This window comes from Peromyscus maniculatus, chromosome 5 (genome assembly GCF_049852395.1).
Source record: "Peromyscus maniculatus bairdii isolate BWxNUB_F1_BW_parent chromosome 5, HU_Pman_BW_mat_3.1, whole genome shotgun sequence".
NCBI classification, from domain to species: Eukaryota; Metazoa; Chordata; class Mammalia; order Rodentia; family Cricetidae; genus Peromyscus; species Peromyscus maniculatus.
Genome location: NC_134856.1, coordinates 142,280,090 through 142,297,275, shown reverse-complemented (window position 1 = coordinate 142,297,275; position 17,186 = coordinate 142,280,090). Strand labels below are relative to the sequence as shown.

Sequence of the window (17,186 nt, the reverse complement as noted above, 5' to 3'; positions counted from 1 at the left end):
TCTCTGTGAGTTCGAGGCCAGCCTGGTCTCCAAAGCGAGTTCCAGGAAAGGCGCAAAGCTACACAGAGAAACCCTGTCTCGAAAAAACCAAAAAAGAAGAAGAAGAAGAAGAAGAAGAAGAAGAAGAAGAAGAAGAAGAAGAAGAAGAAGAAGAAGAAGAAAACATCCTTTATTCAAACAGCATTGACTTAGCATCCCAAGTCCTGATCAAAACCATTTGTTACCAGAAGTTAGGCCCGGTTTAAACTTTTAATGCCTGTCCCTGGCCTCTGCTCGCCTGGCACTGAGGCTGTGCCTTAGCTTTGGCTCTGCCCAGTGCTCCGGCTCTAGTGCCAGCGCTTGTCTGGGATGTGCTCCATCCACGCTCCAGCGCAGCTCTGCCTCCCATCAGTGCGTACCTGTCCACCCGCTGCTCTGGGCTATCTCATGCATGCCTTTGTCCGCCACTGCTGGGCGTGCACACACACAAACTTGTTTCCCAAGAAGAGAGTACCTAATAACGAGTTATTCCCACCATAAGGGAAAAACAGAAAAACATTTCCGACGAAGGGATCCTAAATATTGAATTATTCCCACTCTGAGGGGAAAATAAAAAAAACATTTGAACCAAAATAAGCAAACAGACAGCCACACTTCTAACCTCTGGGCTCGCTTGCTGTTCAGCCAGCAGCAATGAGGCCTACCTGCCGATTCTTTGTAATTCACTCTGCACTGGCAGGGAGAAAGAGCTCAGAGTTCCAGCAATCCTGAAAACTCTACAATTGGAAATCCTTTTCTTCCTCCATTACTACCGGGAAGAGACTTCTCTCTTTTGGTCATCCTTCCTCTACAGGGCCCAAATCTTTAGGCCTAGTTTCAAAAAATTTTCCCCTTTTTACCGGGAAAATCCTTTTCTTTCTTGATAATTTTTTTTCTCCCTTTTCTAATGGGAAGATTTCCTTTTTTATTTAAAATCTTTAGCTGTCTTGCCCTTTCTTGACTTCGGTGCCTTCCTGCTTCAACAGTCCAATTAACTGACTGTGAGCTAGCTGCACCCGTTTCAATTCACCCTTATCTTTTCTTTTTTCTTTAAATTGCTGGCCAGCCTTACCTTTCAGGTGTCCAACAGCTTGTTCCTTCTTTCTCGGATCTCAGTAGGGACCTCCATTTGTTGCAGTAACTCCTGCGTTACCAATACCCTTTCACCATGTCTGAGCGAGGGGCTGCGGATTAGAAAATAAGAGAGGAGAGACAGCGAGTCATTTGCCAAGGGTGAATGCCAAATGCCAAATGCCGTTTATTGAAAAAGGGAGGAAACCTTAAATACAGGCTTACAGCACAATAGAGGATTCCAGGAGGGCAGAAGTTCGCTAGGGAATGTTCTACATTCTTGCATCTAAACTGTTTATACCAAATGCAGGATACAGGAACAAAGAACCTCCAGTGATCTCTCCGGTGATCATTAGGTGAGAAGGAAACCGGCAGGGAATCTGAATAGGGAGGACATCTGGTCAAGGTCGGCAAGCAAGGTGGCAGCCACTCACAGTGGGGGGCTGGGGCCCACAGATAATTAGTCTTATCTTTGTTGAATGAGTGTTCTGTTTCTTGTTTTTTTCTTGCTTTCTCTATATGTCAGTTCAGATCTGGTGTGACTGCCGATTCCCAGTCCAGCAAGACAAATGGGTTTCTTGGTTGAGAGGACAACTGGTTTTGGAGGCTGACACAAAGGGATGGCATGAGGGAAGAAGTCTGGGTCCACTGTGAGTTTTTGTGGAGTCCCGAGGCCATGGAAATAGAAAGGGATGACAGGCTCTTCAAATTCCTCTTCTAAAATATGTCAGTTAGGACACTGTGTGAAAGGTGACATCACACATGGGTATGTCAAGAAGGAGTCAAGTAAAAAACATCAAATCAATAACAGGTCCTGAGATCATCATTGAAACTCATTGTGCTGGCCTGAACCAGAGATGTCTGCATCACTCTTCTCCCTAAAAACACAGTAAAGAACTGCCCTAAGATTATTTTGTTTATAAGAAGTTAAAACTCCATTTTGTGCCATGCGGTGGTGGCGCACACCTTTAATCCCATCACTGGGGAGGTAGAGCCAGGTGGTTCTCTGTGAGTTCAAGACCAGCCTGGTCTACAGGGTGAGTTCCAAGACAGGCTCCAAAAACTACACAGAGAAACCCTGTCTCTAAAAAACAAACAAACAAACAAAAATCCCTCCATTTTGCTTTTAATATCCAATGAGTTCATTAAATAACATGCACCTGAAATTTATGTTTCATGGGCTTTGAACCCTTCATTTTTCATGTTCAGTTTTTGTTGAATATGGTGATATTTTATTTGTACTGAAATGTGATTCTATTTGTATGTTAATAAATAAAGTTGCCTGGGAGTCAGAGCTAATAGCAAGCCATAGCAGAAGCCAGGTGATGGTGGTGCACACCTTTTATCCTGATCGCATGACAGATAGATCTCTGTGTGTTCAAGGATACAGCCAGCATGGAGACACATGCCTTTAATCTCAATACCAACCATAGAAACCTGGAGGTCAGTATAGACAGGCAGTGATGAGGAGGTCATGTGGTTGGGTTTACAACCAATGAGAAGGCAGAATAGAAAGTCCATAAAAAGACAGATACACAGGAAGTAGGTTACTTTCTGAAGGGAAGGATGATAGTGGCAGTGAAGGGTAAGAAAGGTGGTTTTAAGTCTCAGCTCTCAGCTACTGCTCTGATCTCTTGGGCTTTTAACTCTGTATTTGGCTCTGTGTTTCTTATTTAATAAGATGGTTACATCTACAGTTGAGAGAATGTTTAATGCTATTAAAATACTTTGGCAGTCCTTCTATATGGAAAATCACCAATACAGCTGCAGTGAACAGTGGACTAATAATAAGAACAATAATTATATACAAATATATACAGACAATAATTACATTAACAATGTCTAGTCCATTAGCATTTGAGAAGTTCCGAGAAAATACTCCATTGTCTATCCTATCTTGCTGAGTTCAATGTGTTGTACCTAATTCACTTTCTATCCTAACTTGCATTACCAACCCAAAACTATCTTTTGATGTCTCTCAACCTTTTGTACTCTACACCTCTTTTGTGAGTGTCTTTTCTGAAATTTTTAAAAAGGAAAACTATAAGTATAAAGTCTTTAACTCCATTGGAAACCTGAGAAGGATATATTACCTGAGTAAACAGGAAGTGTAGAGCAAACAACTTCCAAAAATAAGAAATGACAGAAACATCAGGCTGCCTGGACAGTCACTCAAGGTTCCTCTGTAATGTTGGGGCATCCATCTTTAGCCTACAGGCCTAGCTTATCTGATAGACTTTTTTTGTGAAGCAGGATTTATGAAGGACTGTCCTACTTTGCCTTGGCAAAGTTCAGCAGTCACTTACTTATGTGTCCTGCTTATCCAATTTGTACAGCATCCTGTCAGCAGTCAAGGTAATGGCAGATTTTTGGCCCAGTGGCCAACTTTTAACACAAAGAAAGTAAACTCCACATGGAAGTTTCTTTAATGCTTATCATCTCTGAAGTAGGTTGGTGCTGCCAGGAGCAGATATGTCTCATTGTTTAAAAAAAAAAATAGAACCTTATGTTATTAAAACATCATAAATGCCATATTTTGTAGTGTTTAAAGACCACTGGCCTATCTATAATATATCTCTGTTTGACTTTATAACATACCTAACATGATATAAGTTTGATTGTAATAGGTGATTACCTACTAACCTGCATTTATTATCCTAAATAGTTTGTAATAATAATTTTCAAGGACTCAAAATTTACATTACATTGTTAGATGAGCTGTATAGATACAATATCTTTAACAAGAGTAGAAACTTATGTACAGTATGTTCTAACCAAAATAACCTTAAATTTGTATCAATATACATAAATCCATATCAATGTAAGATATTTAAAACTAGTGTTGCTTTCTTGGTTTAAAAGTATATTCAATAATCTACATTTTTAATCCTATCATTTCTGTAACAAAATAACTTTAAATTTGTATCAATATACAAAAATCCAAACCACTTTAAAATATTTAAAACTAGTAGTTTCTTTGTGGTTTAAAAGTAGATCCAGCCGGGCAGTGGTGGCACACACCTTTAATCCCAGCACTTGGGAGGCAGAGGCAGGCAGATCTCTGTGAGTTCAAGGCCAACCTGGGCTACAGAGTGAGTTCCAGGAAAAGTGCAAAGCTACACAGAGAAACCCTGTCTCAAAAAACCAAAAAAAAAAAAAAAAGTAGATCCAATAATCTACACTTTTATCCTTTGTGCATATCCTCTTTTTTTCTTTTTAGAATGTGATCCCTGAATCTAATCTTCTTTGTTCAGATTTTTCCTGACCATTACCAATAACAACTTGTAACCAACCACCCTAAACATTGACAAATATCCATAACCCACTGAACAACCAAAACCAACCCACACTACCTCTTGGGAATATGGGCATTGTGTTCTTAAAATTACTTCCTGCTTTCTGGGGATGATAGCATCTTTAGGGGACCCTAAAAAATGGGATAATTCTCAAGTCCTGGGAGAGCTAGCTGTATCATTTGTTTTCTAGTCTCTGTATAAAAGGAAAGCACAGAGTTTGCCTCAAGTCCTGGCTAGAGCAGTCTGTGAGGCTGGATCATTTCAGTCAGCCACCTTGAAATTGTCCTGAGCAGTTTGTAGTCCAAAGCAGATCTTTAGATGGTGTTTGTCATCACCACAATCCAGGTGGAATCATGATTGGGAGGCCCCATTATCTTTTTGGAGACTTCAGAGATCACAGTAGGTCAGATTATTCTTTTTCTAGGTAATTTTTTCAGGGTAGTTTTTCCTTCTTCTTTGGATGCTCATTTGTCTGTATGTCTTTAAATTCTTCAAGATGGTTGTTTTTATTTTCCTGGAAATACAAAAACAAAACCCTGGCCCAACCCTAACTTTGGGGCATTTCCCTTTGGCAAGTTATATCTGATCAAATGAGAAGCATTTGTTAGTCTTATAGGTTAGTTTAGATTGAATGGCCACACTGGTTGATGAACTGTCACCTTTTCTAATCAAGAGGTCTCTCTTGTTTAAATCTAATCTTTATCAATTTTGATTTATGGTTTCTCCTGAAACTTGTGTTTTATTTTCTAAAGTTGTTCTATCATCCAGAGCAGTATGGTCTTTTACAATAGGCATTAGGCCCTTAGTTGCTCTGGGAAGGAATTTCCCCCACAGTCACAGGGAATGAGTGAACCAGATTTGACATGGAGGTTTGCAAGAGGCCCCCCAAGACATTTCACAATGGCAAAGGGTTACCCTGTTTGTCCCTTTTTGATCTGCATTGATCAGTCCAGGTCCAATGTCTGCCTTTGCTACATCTTCTATATACTCCAGTAGGGATGTGCCTTCTGTTTGGATTATTCCTAGAAAACATATTGTTTCTAGGAATACCCTGTCTATGATCTCCTTTCAGCTGACCTTGTTCACCAAAATTATAACATCTCATGTTTTGATTTTTCTTCAAGCCTCAGGAAATCACCTCTTCTATCCAATGATCATCATGGTTATGAGATTCAATATTGACTGGATCCATTCCTCTGTGGTTGCTGATCTTTCCTTTAAAGGCCCAATTACCTTTTGGGTTTGTGAATTAGCAATTTAAAAATCCAAAGATTCAATTATTATTTGTCTAGCTTTTGAATTTGGTATCATTCTATTTACAGCTGAAGTCAATTTTTGTTAAAAAAAAAAAAAGTCAGAGAATGTTTCTTTTGGGCCCTTTTTATCTTTAGTAAATAACTCAGTTCTCTTTCTAACTTCTTTAATCTTTCCCAAACATTCAAAGCTACTTTGTGACACAGAGCCAGGGTGTGGTCATCATATAGAGATGTCTTTGTACATCAGCATAAGCTACCATTCCAAGAAGTTGGTCTTGGGAGATTTCCATACCTCTAGCCCTACTTTGTTGTTCAATGGTCCTAGACTCACCTGTCCACCAGGTCCTCCACTGTAATCGAGGACCAGTCTCCAAAACTGCTCTACCCAAGTCTTTCCAATCTTGTGGGACAATTCTGTTATTAGTTGATCATGAATTTGACATGTGCTTCACAAAAGGTGAATGCAGACTATATGAGATCATCACTTCTGTAAATCTCAGATGTAACATTTCCAAAGGAATCCAGTCAGCTCTTACACAGCTTTGGGGATATCTGTCATTTGGCAGTTGTTTCTTTAAGATGACTGGATAAATTAAGGTTGGTTGTTTGAAAAGCTTGGGCTGTTACTCTCCAATTTTATAATGTTATGATGAGGTTGGTTCTCCTTTAAATTCTGTCTGGGTGTGAATATCTATAATCTGTTTTAATAAGTTTTTCTAAGACCTTTATCTTGGCACTCATATGAACCAACTTTTTTATCAATAAACCAAGAATTATCAAACTGATAATGAGAAATATCAAAACCATTATTAAAATTATGTTAATCCCAGTTAAGTTGATTATCCCTTCATTTAATTGTTCTATTTTTAAACCATCCATTGTGTAATCATACAGAAACCTAACTCACTCTATTGTATTAGTGTTTCCCATTTTTTAACATGGGAAAAAGCTCTTTCTTTTAACGAATTCCTCCCTTTAAGAATTTCCAAATGTCTCACCAAATCTGCTGAGGATGCCGATGAACATGATGGTGAAGTGTGAGGCTGACTGCTGCTGTGTAGAACAGTAGAAGCCCAATTGAGTGTCAAGGCAGTTACCTAGTGTAGCAGCAGCCTGAGAGGTGGATCCAGGGAAAACCCACAACCCACCAGGAGAGAAAAGCCAAAGAGCCAGCTGTCTGCATAGGGGAACATGTGAAAGTTCCTAACTCCTACAGTGTTTGGAGCTCAAGCATCTGTGGAGTTGTTGCAGAGAGGCTGCAACAGAAAAATCATAAACTTGATCAGAGGCTTGGGGGAAAAAAAAGAAAAACCTAGCCATTGAGGAGGTAAATTTATCAGGAGCCACCTTCCCGCAGCTTTGGCCTGTGCCTGTGGCTGTAAAGTTGCAGGCAAGCAGCTTTCTCATGAATTCATGCCCCAAAAGTTGGATGTGAGATGAAGCACAATCCTAGTTAGTCTTATTAAATAAAAACCCAGAGTCAGATATAAGGGTGGAAGCTGAAAGATCAGAAAAGTAAGCAGCAGCCAGTACAGATTTGACTCTAGAAATTCCCAGACTAAAAGGGCCCAAGATCCTGTCACCACCCACCTTATAGTCCTGTCTCCATTCCCCACAATCCCAGTGCTGATACTGAAGACATGCACCACCACTGCCAGGCTCTGTTTTTCTTTTAGACTGGTTCAACTCTCCTGTAGCCTAAGGTGGCCTTGAACTCCTGATCTTCCTGCTTCTTCCTCCCAAATGCTGGGATTAAGGGTGTGTGCCACCACTATCTAGCTTCTATGGTTAACTAGTGGCTAGTTCCACCCTCTGATCTCCAGACAAGCCTTATATTTCAGAACATGAACAAAAAGCATACAACAAGCTAGGACAATATGTGACCATCAGAGCCCAGCCATTCCACTATAGGAAACCCTGAATATTGTAACACAGCTGAAGCATAAGAAAATAATGTTAAAAACAACTGGATGAAGATAATAGGTCTCCTTAAAGAGGAAATGAATAAATCCCTTAAAGAAATTGAGGAAAAGAGAACAAAAAATTGGAGAAAATCAATAAATACCTTAAAGAATGTCAAGAAAACCAGACAAACATTTGAAGAAAAAAGATAAAACTGTTCAAGATATGAAAATGGAAATAGAAGCAATAAAGAAAACACAAACTGAGGGAATTCTGGAATGGAAAGTCAATACAAGCAAACAGGAACTACAGACACATGCATCACCAACAGAATATAAGAGATGGAAAAGCAAATCTCAGGCACTGAAGATATGATAGGATAGAAGAAATAGATACATTGGTTAAAAAAAAAGTTAAAACTAGAAAATTCCTGACACAAAACATTCAGGATCTGGGACACTATGAAAAGGTCAAATCTAAGAAAAATATAAATAGAAAAAGGAGATGATTCCCAGCACAAAAGTCCAGAAAATATTTTTAGCAAATTAATAGAAGAAAATTTCCTAATCTAGAGAAAGACATGCCTATAAAGAAGCTTACAGGACACCAAATAGATTGGACCAGAAAAGAAAGTTCCCTTGACACATAATAATCAAAAACGCTAAACACACAGAACAGAGAATGAATAGTAAAAGCTGCAAGAGGGAAAGGCCATGTAACAAATAAAGGCAAAGCTCTTAGAATTACATCTGACATCTCAATGGAGACTCTAAAGGCCAGAGGGCCTGGATGGATGTGCTACAGACTCTAGAGACCTCTAGAGACCCAAAGTACTATACCCAGTGAAACTTTCAATCACCATAGATAGAGGAAACAAGATATCCCACAATAAAATCTAATTTAAATAATATCCACAAATGTAGCCCTATAGAAGGTACCTTTAACAGGAAAAACTAATTCAAGAAGGTTAACTGCACCATGAAAACACAGGCAATAAATAATCCTTACCTGCAGGAAACCCAAAGAAGGGACACACACACACACACACACACACACACACACACACACACACACTACCACCATAACCTACAGCAAAATAACAGAAACTAACAATCATTGGTCATTTATATCTCTCAATATTAATGGACTCCATTTCCCAATTTAAAAAAAAAAAAACACAGACTAACAGAATGCTTTTGAAAACAAGATCCATCCTTCTGCTGCATATAAGAAATACCTCAACATCAAAGATAGACATTACCTTAGAGTAACATGTTGGAAAAAGCTTTTCCAAGCAAATGGACCCAAGAAGGAAATTTGTATTGCTATCCTAATATATAATAAAAATATACATCGAACCAAATTTAATCAAAAGAGGTGGAGAATGACATTTCATGCTCATCAAAGGAAAAATCCAACACGAAGCCATCTCAATTCTCAACATCTATGCCCCAAATGCAAGGACACCCACATTTGTAAAAGAAACATTACTAAAGCTTAAATCACACATCAACCCTCACACATTGATCATGGAAGACTTTGATACCCTAATTTCACCAATGAACAGGCCACCCAGTCAAAAACTGAACAGAGAACTAATGGAGTTAACAGACTTTGTGAACCAAATGGACCAAACAGATATCTACAGAACATTTCACCGAAACACAAAAGATTATACCTTCTTCTCAGCACCTCACACAACTTTCTCCAAAATGAGCATATACTGGGTCACAAAGCAAGTCTCTATGAATATAAGTAAATTGAAATAAGCCCTTGTTTCCCATCAGACCACAGTGGATTAAAGCTGGATTACACTAACAACAGAAACAACAGAAAGCCTACAAACTCTTGGAAACTGAACAATTTTATACTGAATGACTTCTGGGTCAAGGCAGAAATAAAGATGGAAAATAAAGACACCTAAGAATTCAATGAAATGAATACACCACATACCCAAATTTATGGGACACAATGAAAGTGGTGCTAAGAGAAAAGTTAATAGCACCAAATTCCTTCATAAAGAAACCACAGAGCTTTCATTATAGTGACTTAACAGCACACCCAAAGCTCTAGAACAAAAAGAAAAAATGCACCCAAGAGGAGTATGCAGCAGAAAATGATCAAACTAAGGGCTGGAATCAATACAATAGAAACAAAGAGAACAATATAAAAAAAATCAATGAAACAAAAAATGGGTTCTTTAAGAAAATAAAAAATACAGACACACCCTTATCCAATATAACTAGAAGGCAGACAGAGTATTGAAATTAACAAAATCAGAAATAAAAGGGGGCATAACAACAGATACCAAGGTAATCTAAAGAAATATTAGGTCATATTTCAAAAAATGCACTTCACAAAATTGTAAAGTTTAAAAGAACTGGCTAAAATTCTTGATAGTTTCCACTTACCAAAGTTAAATCAAGATCATCTAAACAATTTAAATAGACCTATATCTTCTAAGGGAATAGAGTCACTCTTTAAAATCTCCCAATCCAAAAAAAAAAAAAAAAAGCCCAGGCTCAGACAGTTTTAGTGCAGAATTCTACCACACTTTCAAAACACACCCAATACCAATATTCCCCAAATTATTCTGCAAAATCGAAACAGAAAGACACTGCCAAATTCATGTTCTGAGGTCACAGTCAACCTGATACCCAAAACACAAAGACTCAAAAAAGAAAGAGTTTATAGAGCAATTTTCGTTATGAACATAGATAAAAATAATAATATATTTACAACCCAAATCCAAGACACATCAAGAGATCATCAACCATGATCAAGTAGACTTTACTTCAAAGATGCTAGGATGGTTCAAAATATGAAAATTTGTCAATGCAATCTATCACAAAATCAAACTCAAAGAAAGAAACACCATATGATCTTTTCATTAGGTGCAGAAAAAGCCTTTGACCAAATCAAACACCCCTTCATCATAAATGTCTTAGGGAGATCAGGATATAAGGGACATACCTAAACATAATAAAGGTGATATTGAGTAAGCTTATAGCCAACTTCAAATTAAATGGAAAGAAACACAAATCAATTACACCAAAATCAGGAACAGGTCAAGGTTATCCAATCTCCCCATATCTATTAAATGTAGTACTTGAAGTTTTTGCTAGAGTAGTATGAGAACTAAGGGAAATCAAGGAGATATAAATAGGAAAGGAAAAAGTCAAAGTATCATTATTCACAGTTGATATGATAGTATACATAAGTAATGTAAAGAATTATACCAAGGAACTCCTACAGCTGATAAACATCTTAGGAAAATGTCTGGATACAAGAGCAATTCAAAAAAAGAATTAGTAGCCCTCCTATATTCAAACACTAACTGGGCTGAAAGAGAGCAGGAAAACAATAGCCTTCATCACAGCCACAAATGATATAAAATGTCTTGGTATAACTCTACCAAGCAAATGAAATACCAGTTTGACAAGAACTTCACAAACACACACAGTCATACACATACACACACAGACACACGCAGGCAGATGTAACAACATACAATGAAAAAAAAAAATAAGCCCTAAATTACAAATAGAGGAAGGAGGGTCTAGATTGGAGTACTTGGAGGAAGGAAAGGAGAAAGGGAAGTGGTATAATTACGTTGTAATCTCAAAATTAAAGAAAAATAAAGCTTTAACAATAGCTAATAAACTGACAAGTTATCTAAGAAGTTTTGTACATTGTTAAAAAAAAAAAAGCTAAAGTTCAATGTCCTTAGCAAGAAGGGAAATGTAAATTCAAACTGCAGACTGTCAGGGATTCAAAGCTCATGACAAGTGAAAGTCCAAGGAAAGAGTCAGAGTCCACTGTGGACGAGGATGTGGACCACTGCAGACACTGGGAATTAAGTGTGCAGGCTTCTCAAGAAACTAAATTATTGGTGAAATTATTAAGGCCACTCCACATAGTTAAAAGGGGGGCTTATTTTGTGGGGTAACTTACAAGTGAAGGGATAGGTTGCACAGTCTGGGAAAGATGTAGAGCAGTCCGGTGGTGTTCTCTGGAGAACTCTGCTCGGTCTACCTACAGCATCCTGGGTCCAGGAACCAAGAGAGCTGGCGCATCCAGATCATGGGTCTCCAGGTCCTCTCTCAGCCCCACCTTGTAGGCATGACAGTTACCAAAGCCTCAATGGGAGTTGGAACTTCCAGATCAAAGTTAAAATGGCTACCCACTACATCTCCCCCTTTTATCTAAATAAGAAGGTTCTAACCTAATACCAGACTGTATACAAAGGAATGGTTATCAAATATTGTCCAGGAATAATGAGGGATAATGACCTAGATAAGAGGGAACTACAACCAATGCGAACAATATCAAGCAAGAAACACATACTAAAAATTAGAGAAGTCTAGGTAAATGTATGTTACAAAGATCATTCCAAAAGGTGTCCTATCCTAAAGAACCTGAATCTAATACTTAATATGTATTAACTTATTAACCCATTAATAGAAATTGGTTGGTTTAAGATATAAGAACAGTTAACAAGAAGCCTGCCACAGCCATACAGCTTATAAGTAATATAAGTCTCTGTATGTTTACTTGGTTGTGTCTGAGCAGCTGCGGGACTGGTGGGTGAGAGAGATTTGTCCTGACCATGGGCCAGGCAGGACCAGAAATTCCAGCTACTCAAAATTATAACTGAAACACAGATATACCACTGCTGAGTATCCATGAGATGCTAAGTCAACATACCTGAGTCATTCATACACCTGGGCTCACTGCTGCACCATTCTCAACAGCTAAGACATGTGACTAACCGAGACATCCACCAAATGATGAATGAATAAAGAAAACACAATGTGCTCATTCAATATACTTTCTTTCAGACATAAAGAAAATTATGTCAAGACATTTGTAGGAAACATGTGGAAATGAAGATTATTATGTTCAGGAAATGAAACCAGGATATTAAAGATAAATAGCATGGGTATTATGATGTTTTGGACCTGGATTTCAGTGTGTGTGGCAAGGTGGCAGAGGTAGGTCATTAAATGAGAAGGGGGACACTGAAATGGAAGAAAGGCATCATAAATTTAGGAGACCAAGAAAGGGATTTGTTGATGGTGAATACATTTAACCAAAGGATAGAAAAATGAGAATAGGTTATTAAATACCCTGCTGTAGGACACAGAGCTGGGCAATAGCTGGAGTCCAGCCTATAGTGCAAGATATTGTCTGCAAAGGTGTAAGGGCTGATTTCTGTTTTGGGAGATGTATTTGTCTCATGGTTTTCTGGCATGCAACTGGCACCATGAGGAAAGCAGGGTGGACTGACCTGTATACAGCTTTGGGAAGTCAGTATGAACAACTATACATATAATTCAGTTATATATTATACACATATAATACATAAGCAACATCTGTTCTGTGTTCAAGAGGTCAATCCTGGTTGATAATGTTCAATCACAGAGAAGAACTATAACAGTTGTGCAGCTGCTACTGCTGGGGTTTGAATGTGAACTACATCCCACAGCCTCACAGGTTCCCCTAGCTTGTGATGAGGCAGCAGGATATAGAACAGGAACAGGGTGAGATGGGGATACCAGAGATTAATGTAGGAAAGGCAGCAGGAGAGATATGACTGGAACACTCTTAGACTACCTTCTAATGGTCCTAGAAACATCTGGCTATTTCTTATCTTATAAATGCTCTTTCTTATAACTATCCATATGTGTTTTTAAAAGTCATTGTTGGAACTTAAGATCCTGGAAATGAAAGAGACTCTCATACAGACTTAAAAACATGCCTGTAACAATGGGAGAGTCACGGTGGATTGGTTGTGGAACCTTTAAAGTATTCTGGAAAATTGCTCTCCAGTGAAATGAGTCCCCAGAATCAGTGAAGAGAAATGGATGAGTTTAATATCCAAAAGTGCCCTGCTTTACCCAAAGGTGTCTGAAAACCACGTGGTGTAATATGTGAACAACTGGTTCCATAGGCATGAAAATTCCTAAATTTGGTGAGTCATGGATTCTGAGAGACATTGAGGAGAGGCACTTGTTTTCAGGTCAGAGCATCTGCAAGCAGGCGCTGACAGACCCCTCATGGAACTGACTAGCAGTGGAGTTCACCAAAGGTGGTGAGACCAGAGCCATGAGATATCCACCAAAGAAAGCTAAACATATGGCAAGAACCAGCCCAAGAGCTTAGAGTCTACATATCTTACAGGAAACATAGCTGAGGTGGTTGGCTGACACAGTCAGCCATGGAATTTAGTATATGGTTCTTTTGTTTTGTGCCGTGCCTGCACGGCAATTGGGCCCAAAACCTGGCGAGGAAGTCGGGATGAACACAGCACACACCAGTCAAGTTGCAAGCATCAGGACTCTCTTTATTCTTTCTTCCCCATCTTATATACCCTTTCAGGAGGAACAAACAGAATTGTTTACCAAGCACCCAGGGTCAAGGAATGGTCAGCATGCCCCAGGAAGCCACAGCTGCCAAACCACGAGATATACCAAACAGCAAAACATCTGCAGAACAGCCTGACCTCAGCGCACTCAGACAGGGGAGGTGGGGGCAATCTTAGAGGGTCAGAGCCATTCTGATCCCAACACTTTTGGACTTTTTATTCCTTGTTATGTCCCTATAATTCATTTTGGATTGGAAGTCTGTAATGTGCTGTTGTTATGTTAACTTCAAAAGGTAGTCACAGGTAATGACATTCCTTAGGTCTTTTGGAGACCTGAACCCTTCTGAAACTGATGACTTTTGAGGTTGGTCTGAATGTAATTGCAGGAAGAGACATCCATGTACCTTTTTGCATGACTGGGCTCTGTTGGTTTATGAAAGGGTCACTTGAGCATAGACTACACTCCTGTCACTCAGACCTCATCCTTTAGATGGCTTCTATGTGGTCACAGCACAGCTAGTGCAGATGACTGATATGATCATATAAAATGAGATCCATGGTACAGGATCAGGACACTGGGACAGAGGGTGCCATCTCTGCCTGACTAGATTTCTAGTCACTAATTATATTTGATTAACTCATGCAAATTAACAAGCTGGAATCCCAGAAAATTCCTTGTCTACTTTCAGATCGTTCCTGAAAGTGGGCACCCGGAGCCCAGGAAACAGAGCTCAACCAAGGATGGGAAACAGACTCTATAATGAGAGAACCTGGCACTACTTCGCCTAGAACACCTTCCCACAGCCAGGTATACCTTCAAGCAGAAGGTTTTAACAAAATCTTACTGAAACAAAACCAGAAAGAAAGCATAATACTACATTTAAAATTAAGCTTTAATTTTAAGATATAGAGATAAACATTGTTAATATTTTATTAGTGTGAATATTCATGGTAGTTCACATCACAGTGTTAATATTAAATGAATTCAGTGTTTCATTCTACACAGCACATGCTGGACAATGTGATGGAGAGGACTCCTCCTGTTCCTTCTTCCCCCAGTCCATTCTTTCAGCATCATGCAGCTCACATCTTGGCAGAAGGCTCCTGAGGCAATGACAGAGTAATTGCTTTACTCCTAGGCTATCTTACTGTTGACAATCCTGCCCCTCCTGCTAATCCAGCTGGAAGAAAAGCACATATCACACTGATTAGAAAGATTGTAGCACAGTGGCTTTCTCACAGTACCTTCCCTGAAGCCTTTTTCCTTCATGGTCACCATACTTTATGCCCAACTACAGTACCCCAATCAAGAAGAAAAGGTTGTCATTGACAGCCTAATATAAACTCTCTCCACACTTCATAGAGCAGAACACTTAGTCAAACAGTGAAACTCCAGTTGTTCTACAGCTGACCTCAGTGAGGACTTCATTTTCTCCTTGGCTTCCTGTGGGCAACTGAGGGTAGGGATGAGACACTGTCTTACCTAATCCATCACAGGTGCCTCATTCCTGTTCTCTTCTAAAGTCTTAGATTTAGGCAAATCTTCAGGGGATTTTAAAATTCCAGTGCAACGTATCTTGAATTCCTCCCATGTCTTCATGGAAAAGCAAATAAAACATTGAAAACCAAGAGACTAAATGTAAAGACCTTTCTGGAACAAGCACAGAATTAATAATCCATATCTCACTCACCATGTCGCTAAATCCATTCAGGCCCATACTGAAGCTTGTCTTTCCCTGCTCATAGTCTGCATTGTGATTCTCAATAAATTTCTTATTCTTTTCCCACACTGCTCTTCTGTGTCCTTCTTCATCCTGGAAATGAACACAATAGATAGTATTTTCTTCTTATTAACTCCACATACAAGCTGACCAAATGGAGTGTAGCAACAGGTAAAAAGGAGCCATGGAGAGGGATCTCAGGACACCACAGCCAGCCATTCTCCATACACAGAGAGCAAAGTTGGCCACCTTGAGTTCATAGTGCATGTCTTAAGCAAGTCCTCAGTGATGGCTGGCCTCTGTGGCCACATTTATGCCTACAGACCCCCAACAGCAAGGCCCATTCTTTCTGAAATGTTACCAACCGGGCTGTAGGATTTTTTAAAGTTCATCTTCCATTCCTCCCATTCAGCATCCAAACTGGGATCTCGTGGTGGAGCAGCTGAGGCCATTCTCAAGCAGTAGGAGAGCACTAATGAGGTCACAAAAACCTAGGGAACAAGGAATTGCCCAATACCAACTGATCATCCGTGAAAACCTACACAGAAGTAATACTATGCATTCTGATTAGTAGGAGGGCACCAGGTGGTACAAATGACTGCTAGGGAGCCAGCTCCGAGCTGGGGTGAGGCAGGGTACCCTTGGAGAGTGTGGGTGCATAAGTGGGGGCCTGCTCCCCCTGGTAACTCCTCTTGTCTAACTGGGGATTTGCCAAGGGTCCCAGCTCTTAACTTCTGACTTCCCACTTCACCATTCAGCTCTGAGTGTGGGACTGCCAGTGGCCTCCTCCCTGGCCTGCACCGGAGCCCCCACAACCTGCTGCATCTTGCCAAGCCAGAACTGTCCAATCAGAAAGGGCAGATCCCGCACCACCCCCTTTCCTTTGTAGTCATAATTGTAGCAACAATGAAAAAAGAGGCCAGAGGCCAGATTTTTAAATGAGTCAGGAAGGGTATATCTGAGGTTGTGAGAAAAGAAATGGGGGGTGGGGGGGGGAGGCGCAGGGGAGGGGAGGGGGCAATTATGTAATTCTATTATTATCTTAAAACAATAACAATAACATCAACAACAAAACTAAAAAAGAAAACAAACAAGAAAATAAAGTAAAACAAAACCTAGAGAAAGAAGAGAAGTCAGGTTACCAGAGCAAAGCTGTGAGGATGTTTTTGGAGCATGATTCCGAAGGATCCAGGGCCTGTGTACCTTGCCTGTCTCAGCTCCCTCATGGAGTGCTGCAGCTTCTGCTCAAAGGTGAAACCAGAACTGTGCTGTCCAGACCCCACTAAGGGCTATTTACAAAGGAGGCTAGTGGTGCAGGAGCAGAGCAGCCTGTGGCTCCACCCTTTCCTCTCTGGAACAGTGCCTAGCTCTTCCCTGAAGCCTCAGCCTGGCCCACAGAGTAAAGTCATAAGCTAGCTTGACTAGTGAGTCAGGCTCCCAGGCAGGAAACATGGTTCTGGAGAAAAACTCCACTTCCAAGCTGTGTCTTACAGAATGTGGCTTTTCTGAGATCCTAAGACTCAGGGATGGCCTGTTGTGAAAAAGTGAGGTTTCA

General features: G+C 39.8%; 1 protein-coding gene across 2 annotated transcripts; it reads right to left on the bottom strand.

Moving 5' to 3' along the window:
* Window positions 1-14,785: 14,785 nt before the first annotated feature.
* LOC143266730 (protein CTLA-2-beta-like) lies at window positions 14,786-16,940 on the bottom strand. 2 transcript variants are annotated; one of them, XM_006981713.4, is made up of 5 exons: window positions 16,774-16,940; window positions 15,997-16,122; window positions 15,602-15,724; window positions 15,394-15,504; window positions 14,786-15,091 (listed from the first exon to the last, which is right to left on the bottom strand). In XM_006981713.4, the coding sequence occupies exons 1-4, from the start codon at window positions 16,855-16,857 to the stop codon at window positions 15,394-15,396; spliced, it is 444 nt and encodes a 147-aa protein (XP_006981775.1). In that variant the 5' UTR covers window positions 16,858-16,940; the 3' UTR covers window positions 14,786-15,091. The 2 variants fall into 2 exon arrangements, with proteins under 2 accessions (XP_006981775.1, XP_042134544.1); XM_042278610.2 differs by having other exon boundaries at window positions 14,786-15,014.
* Window positions 16,941-17,186: the final 246 nt, after the last annotated feature.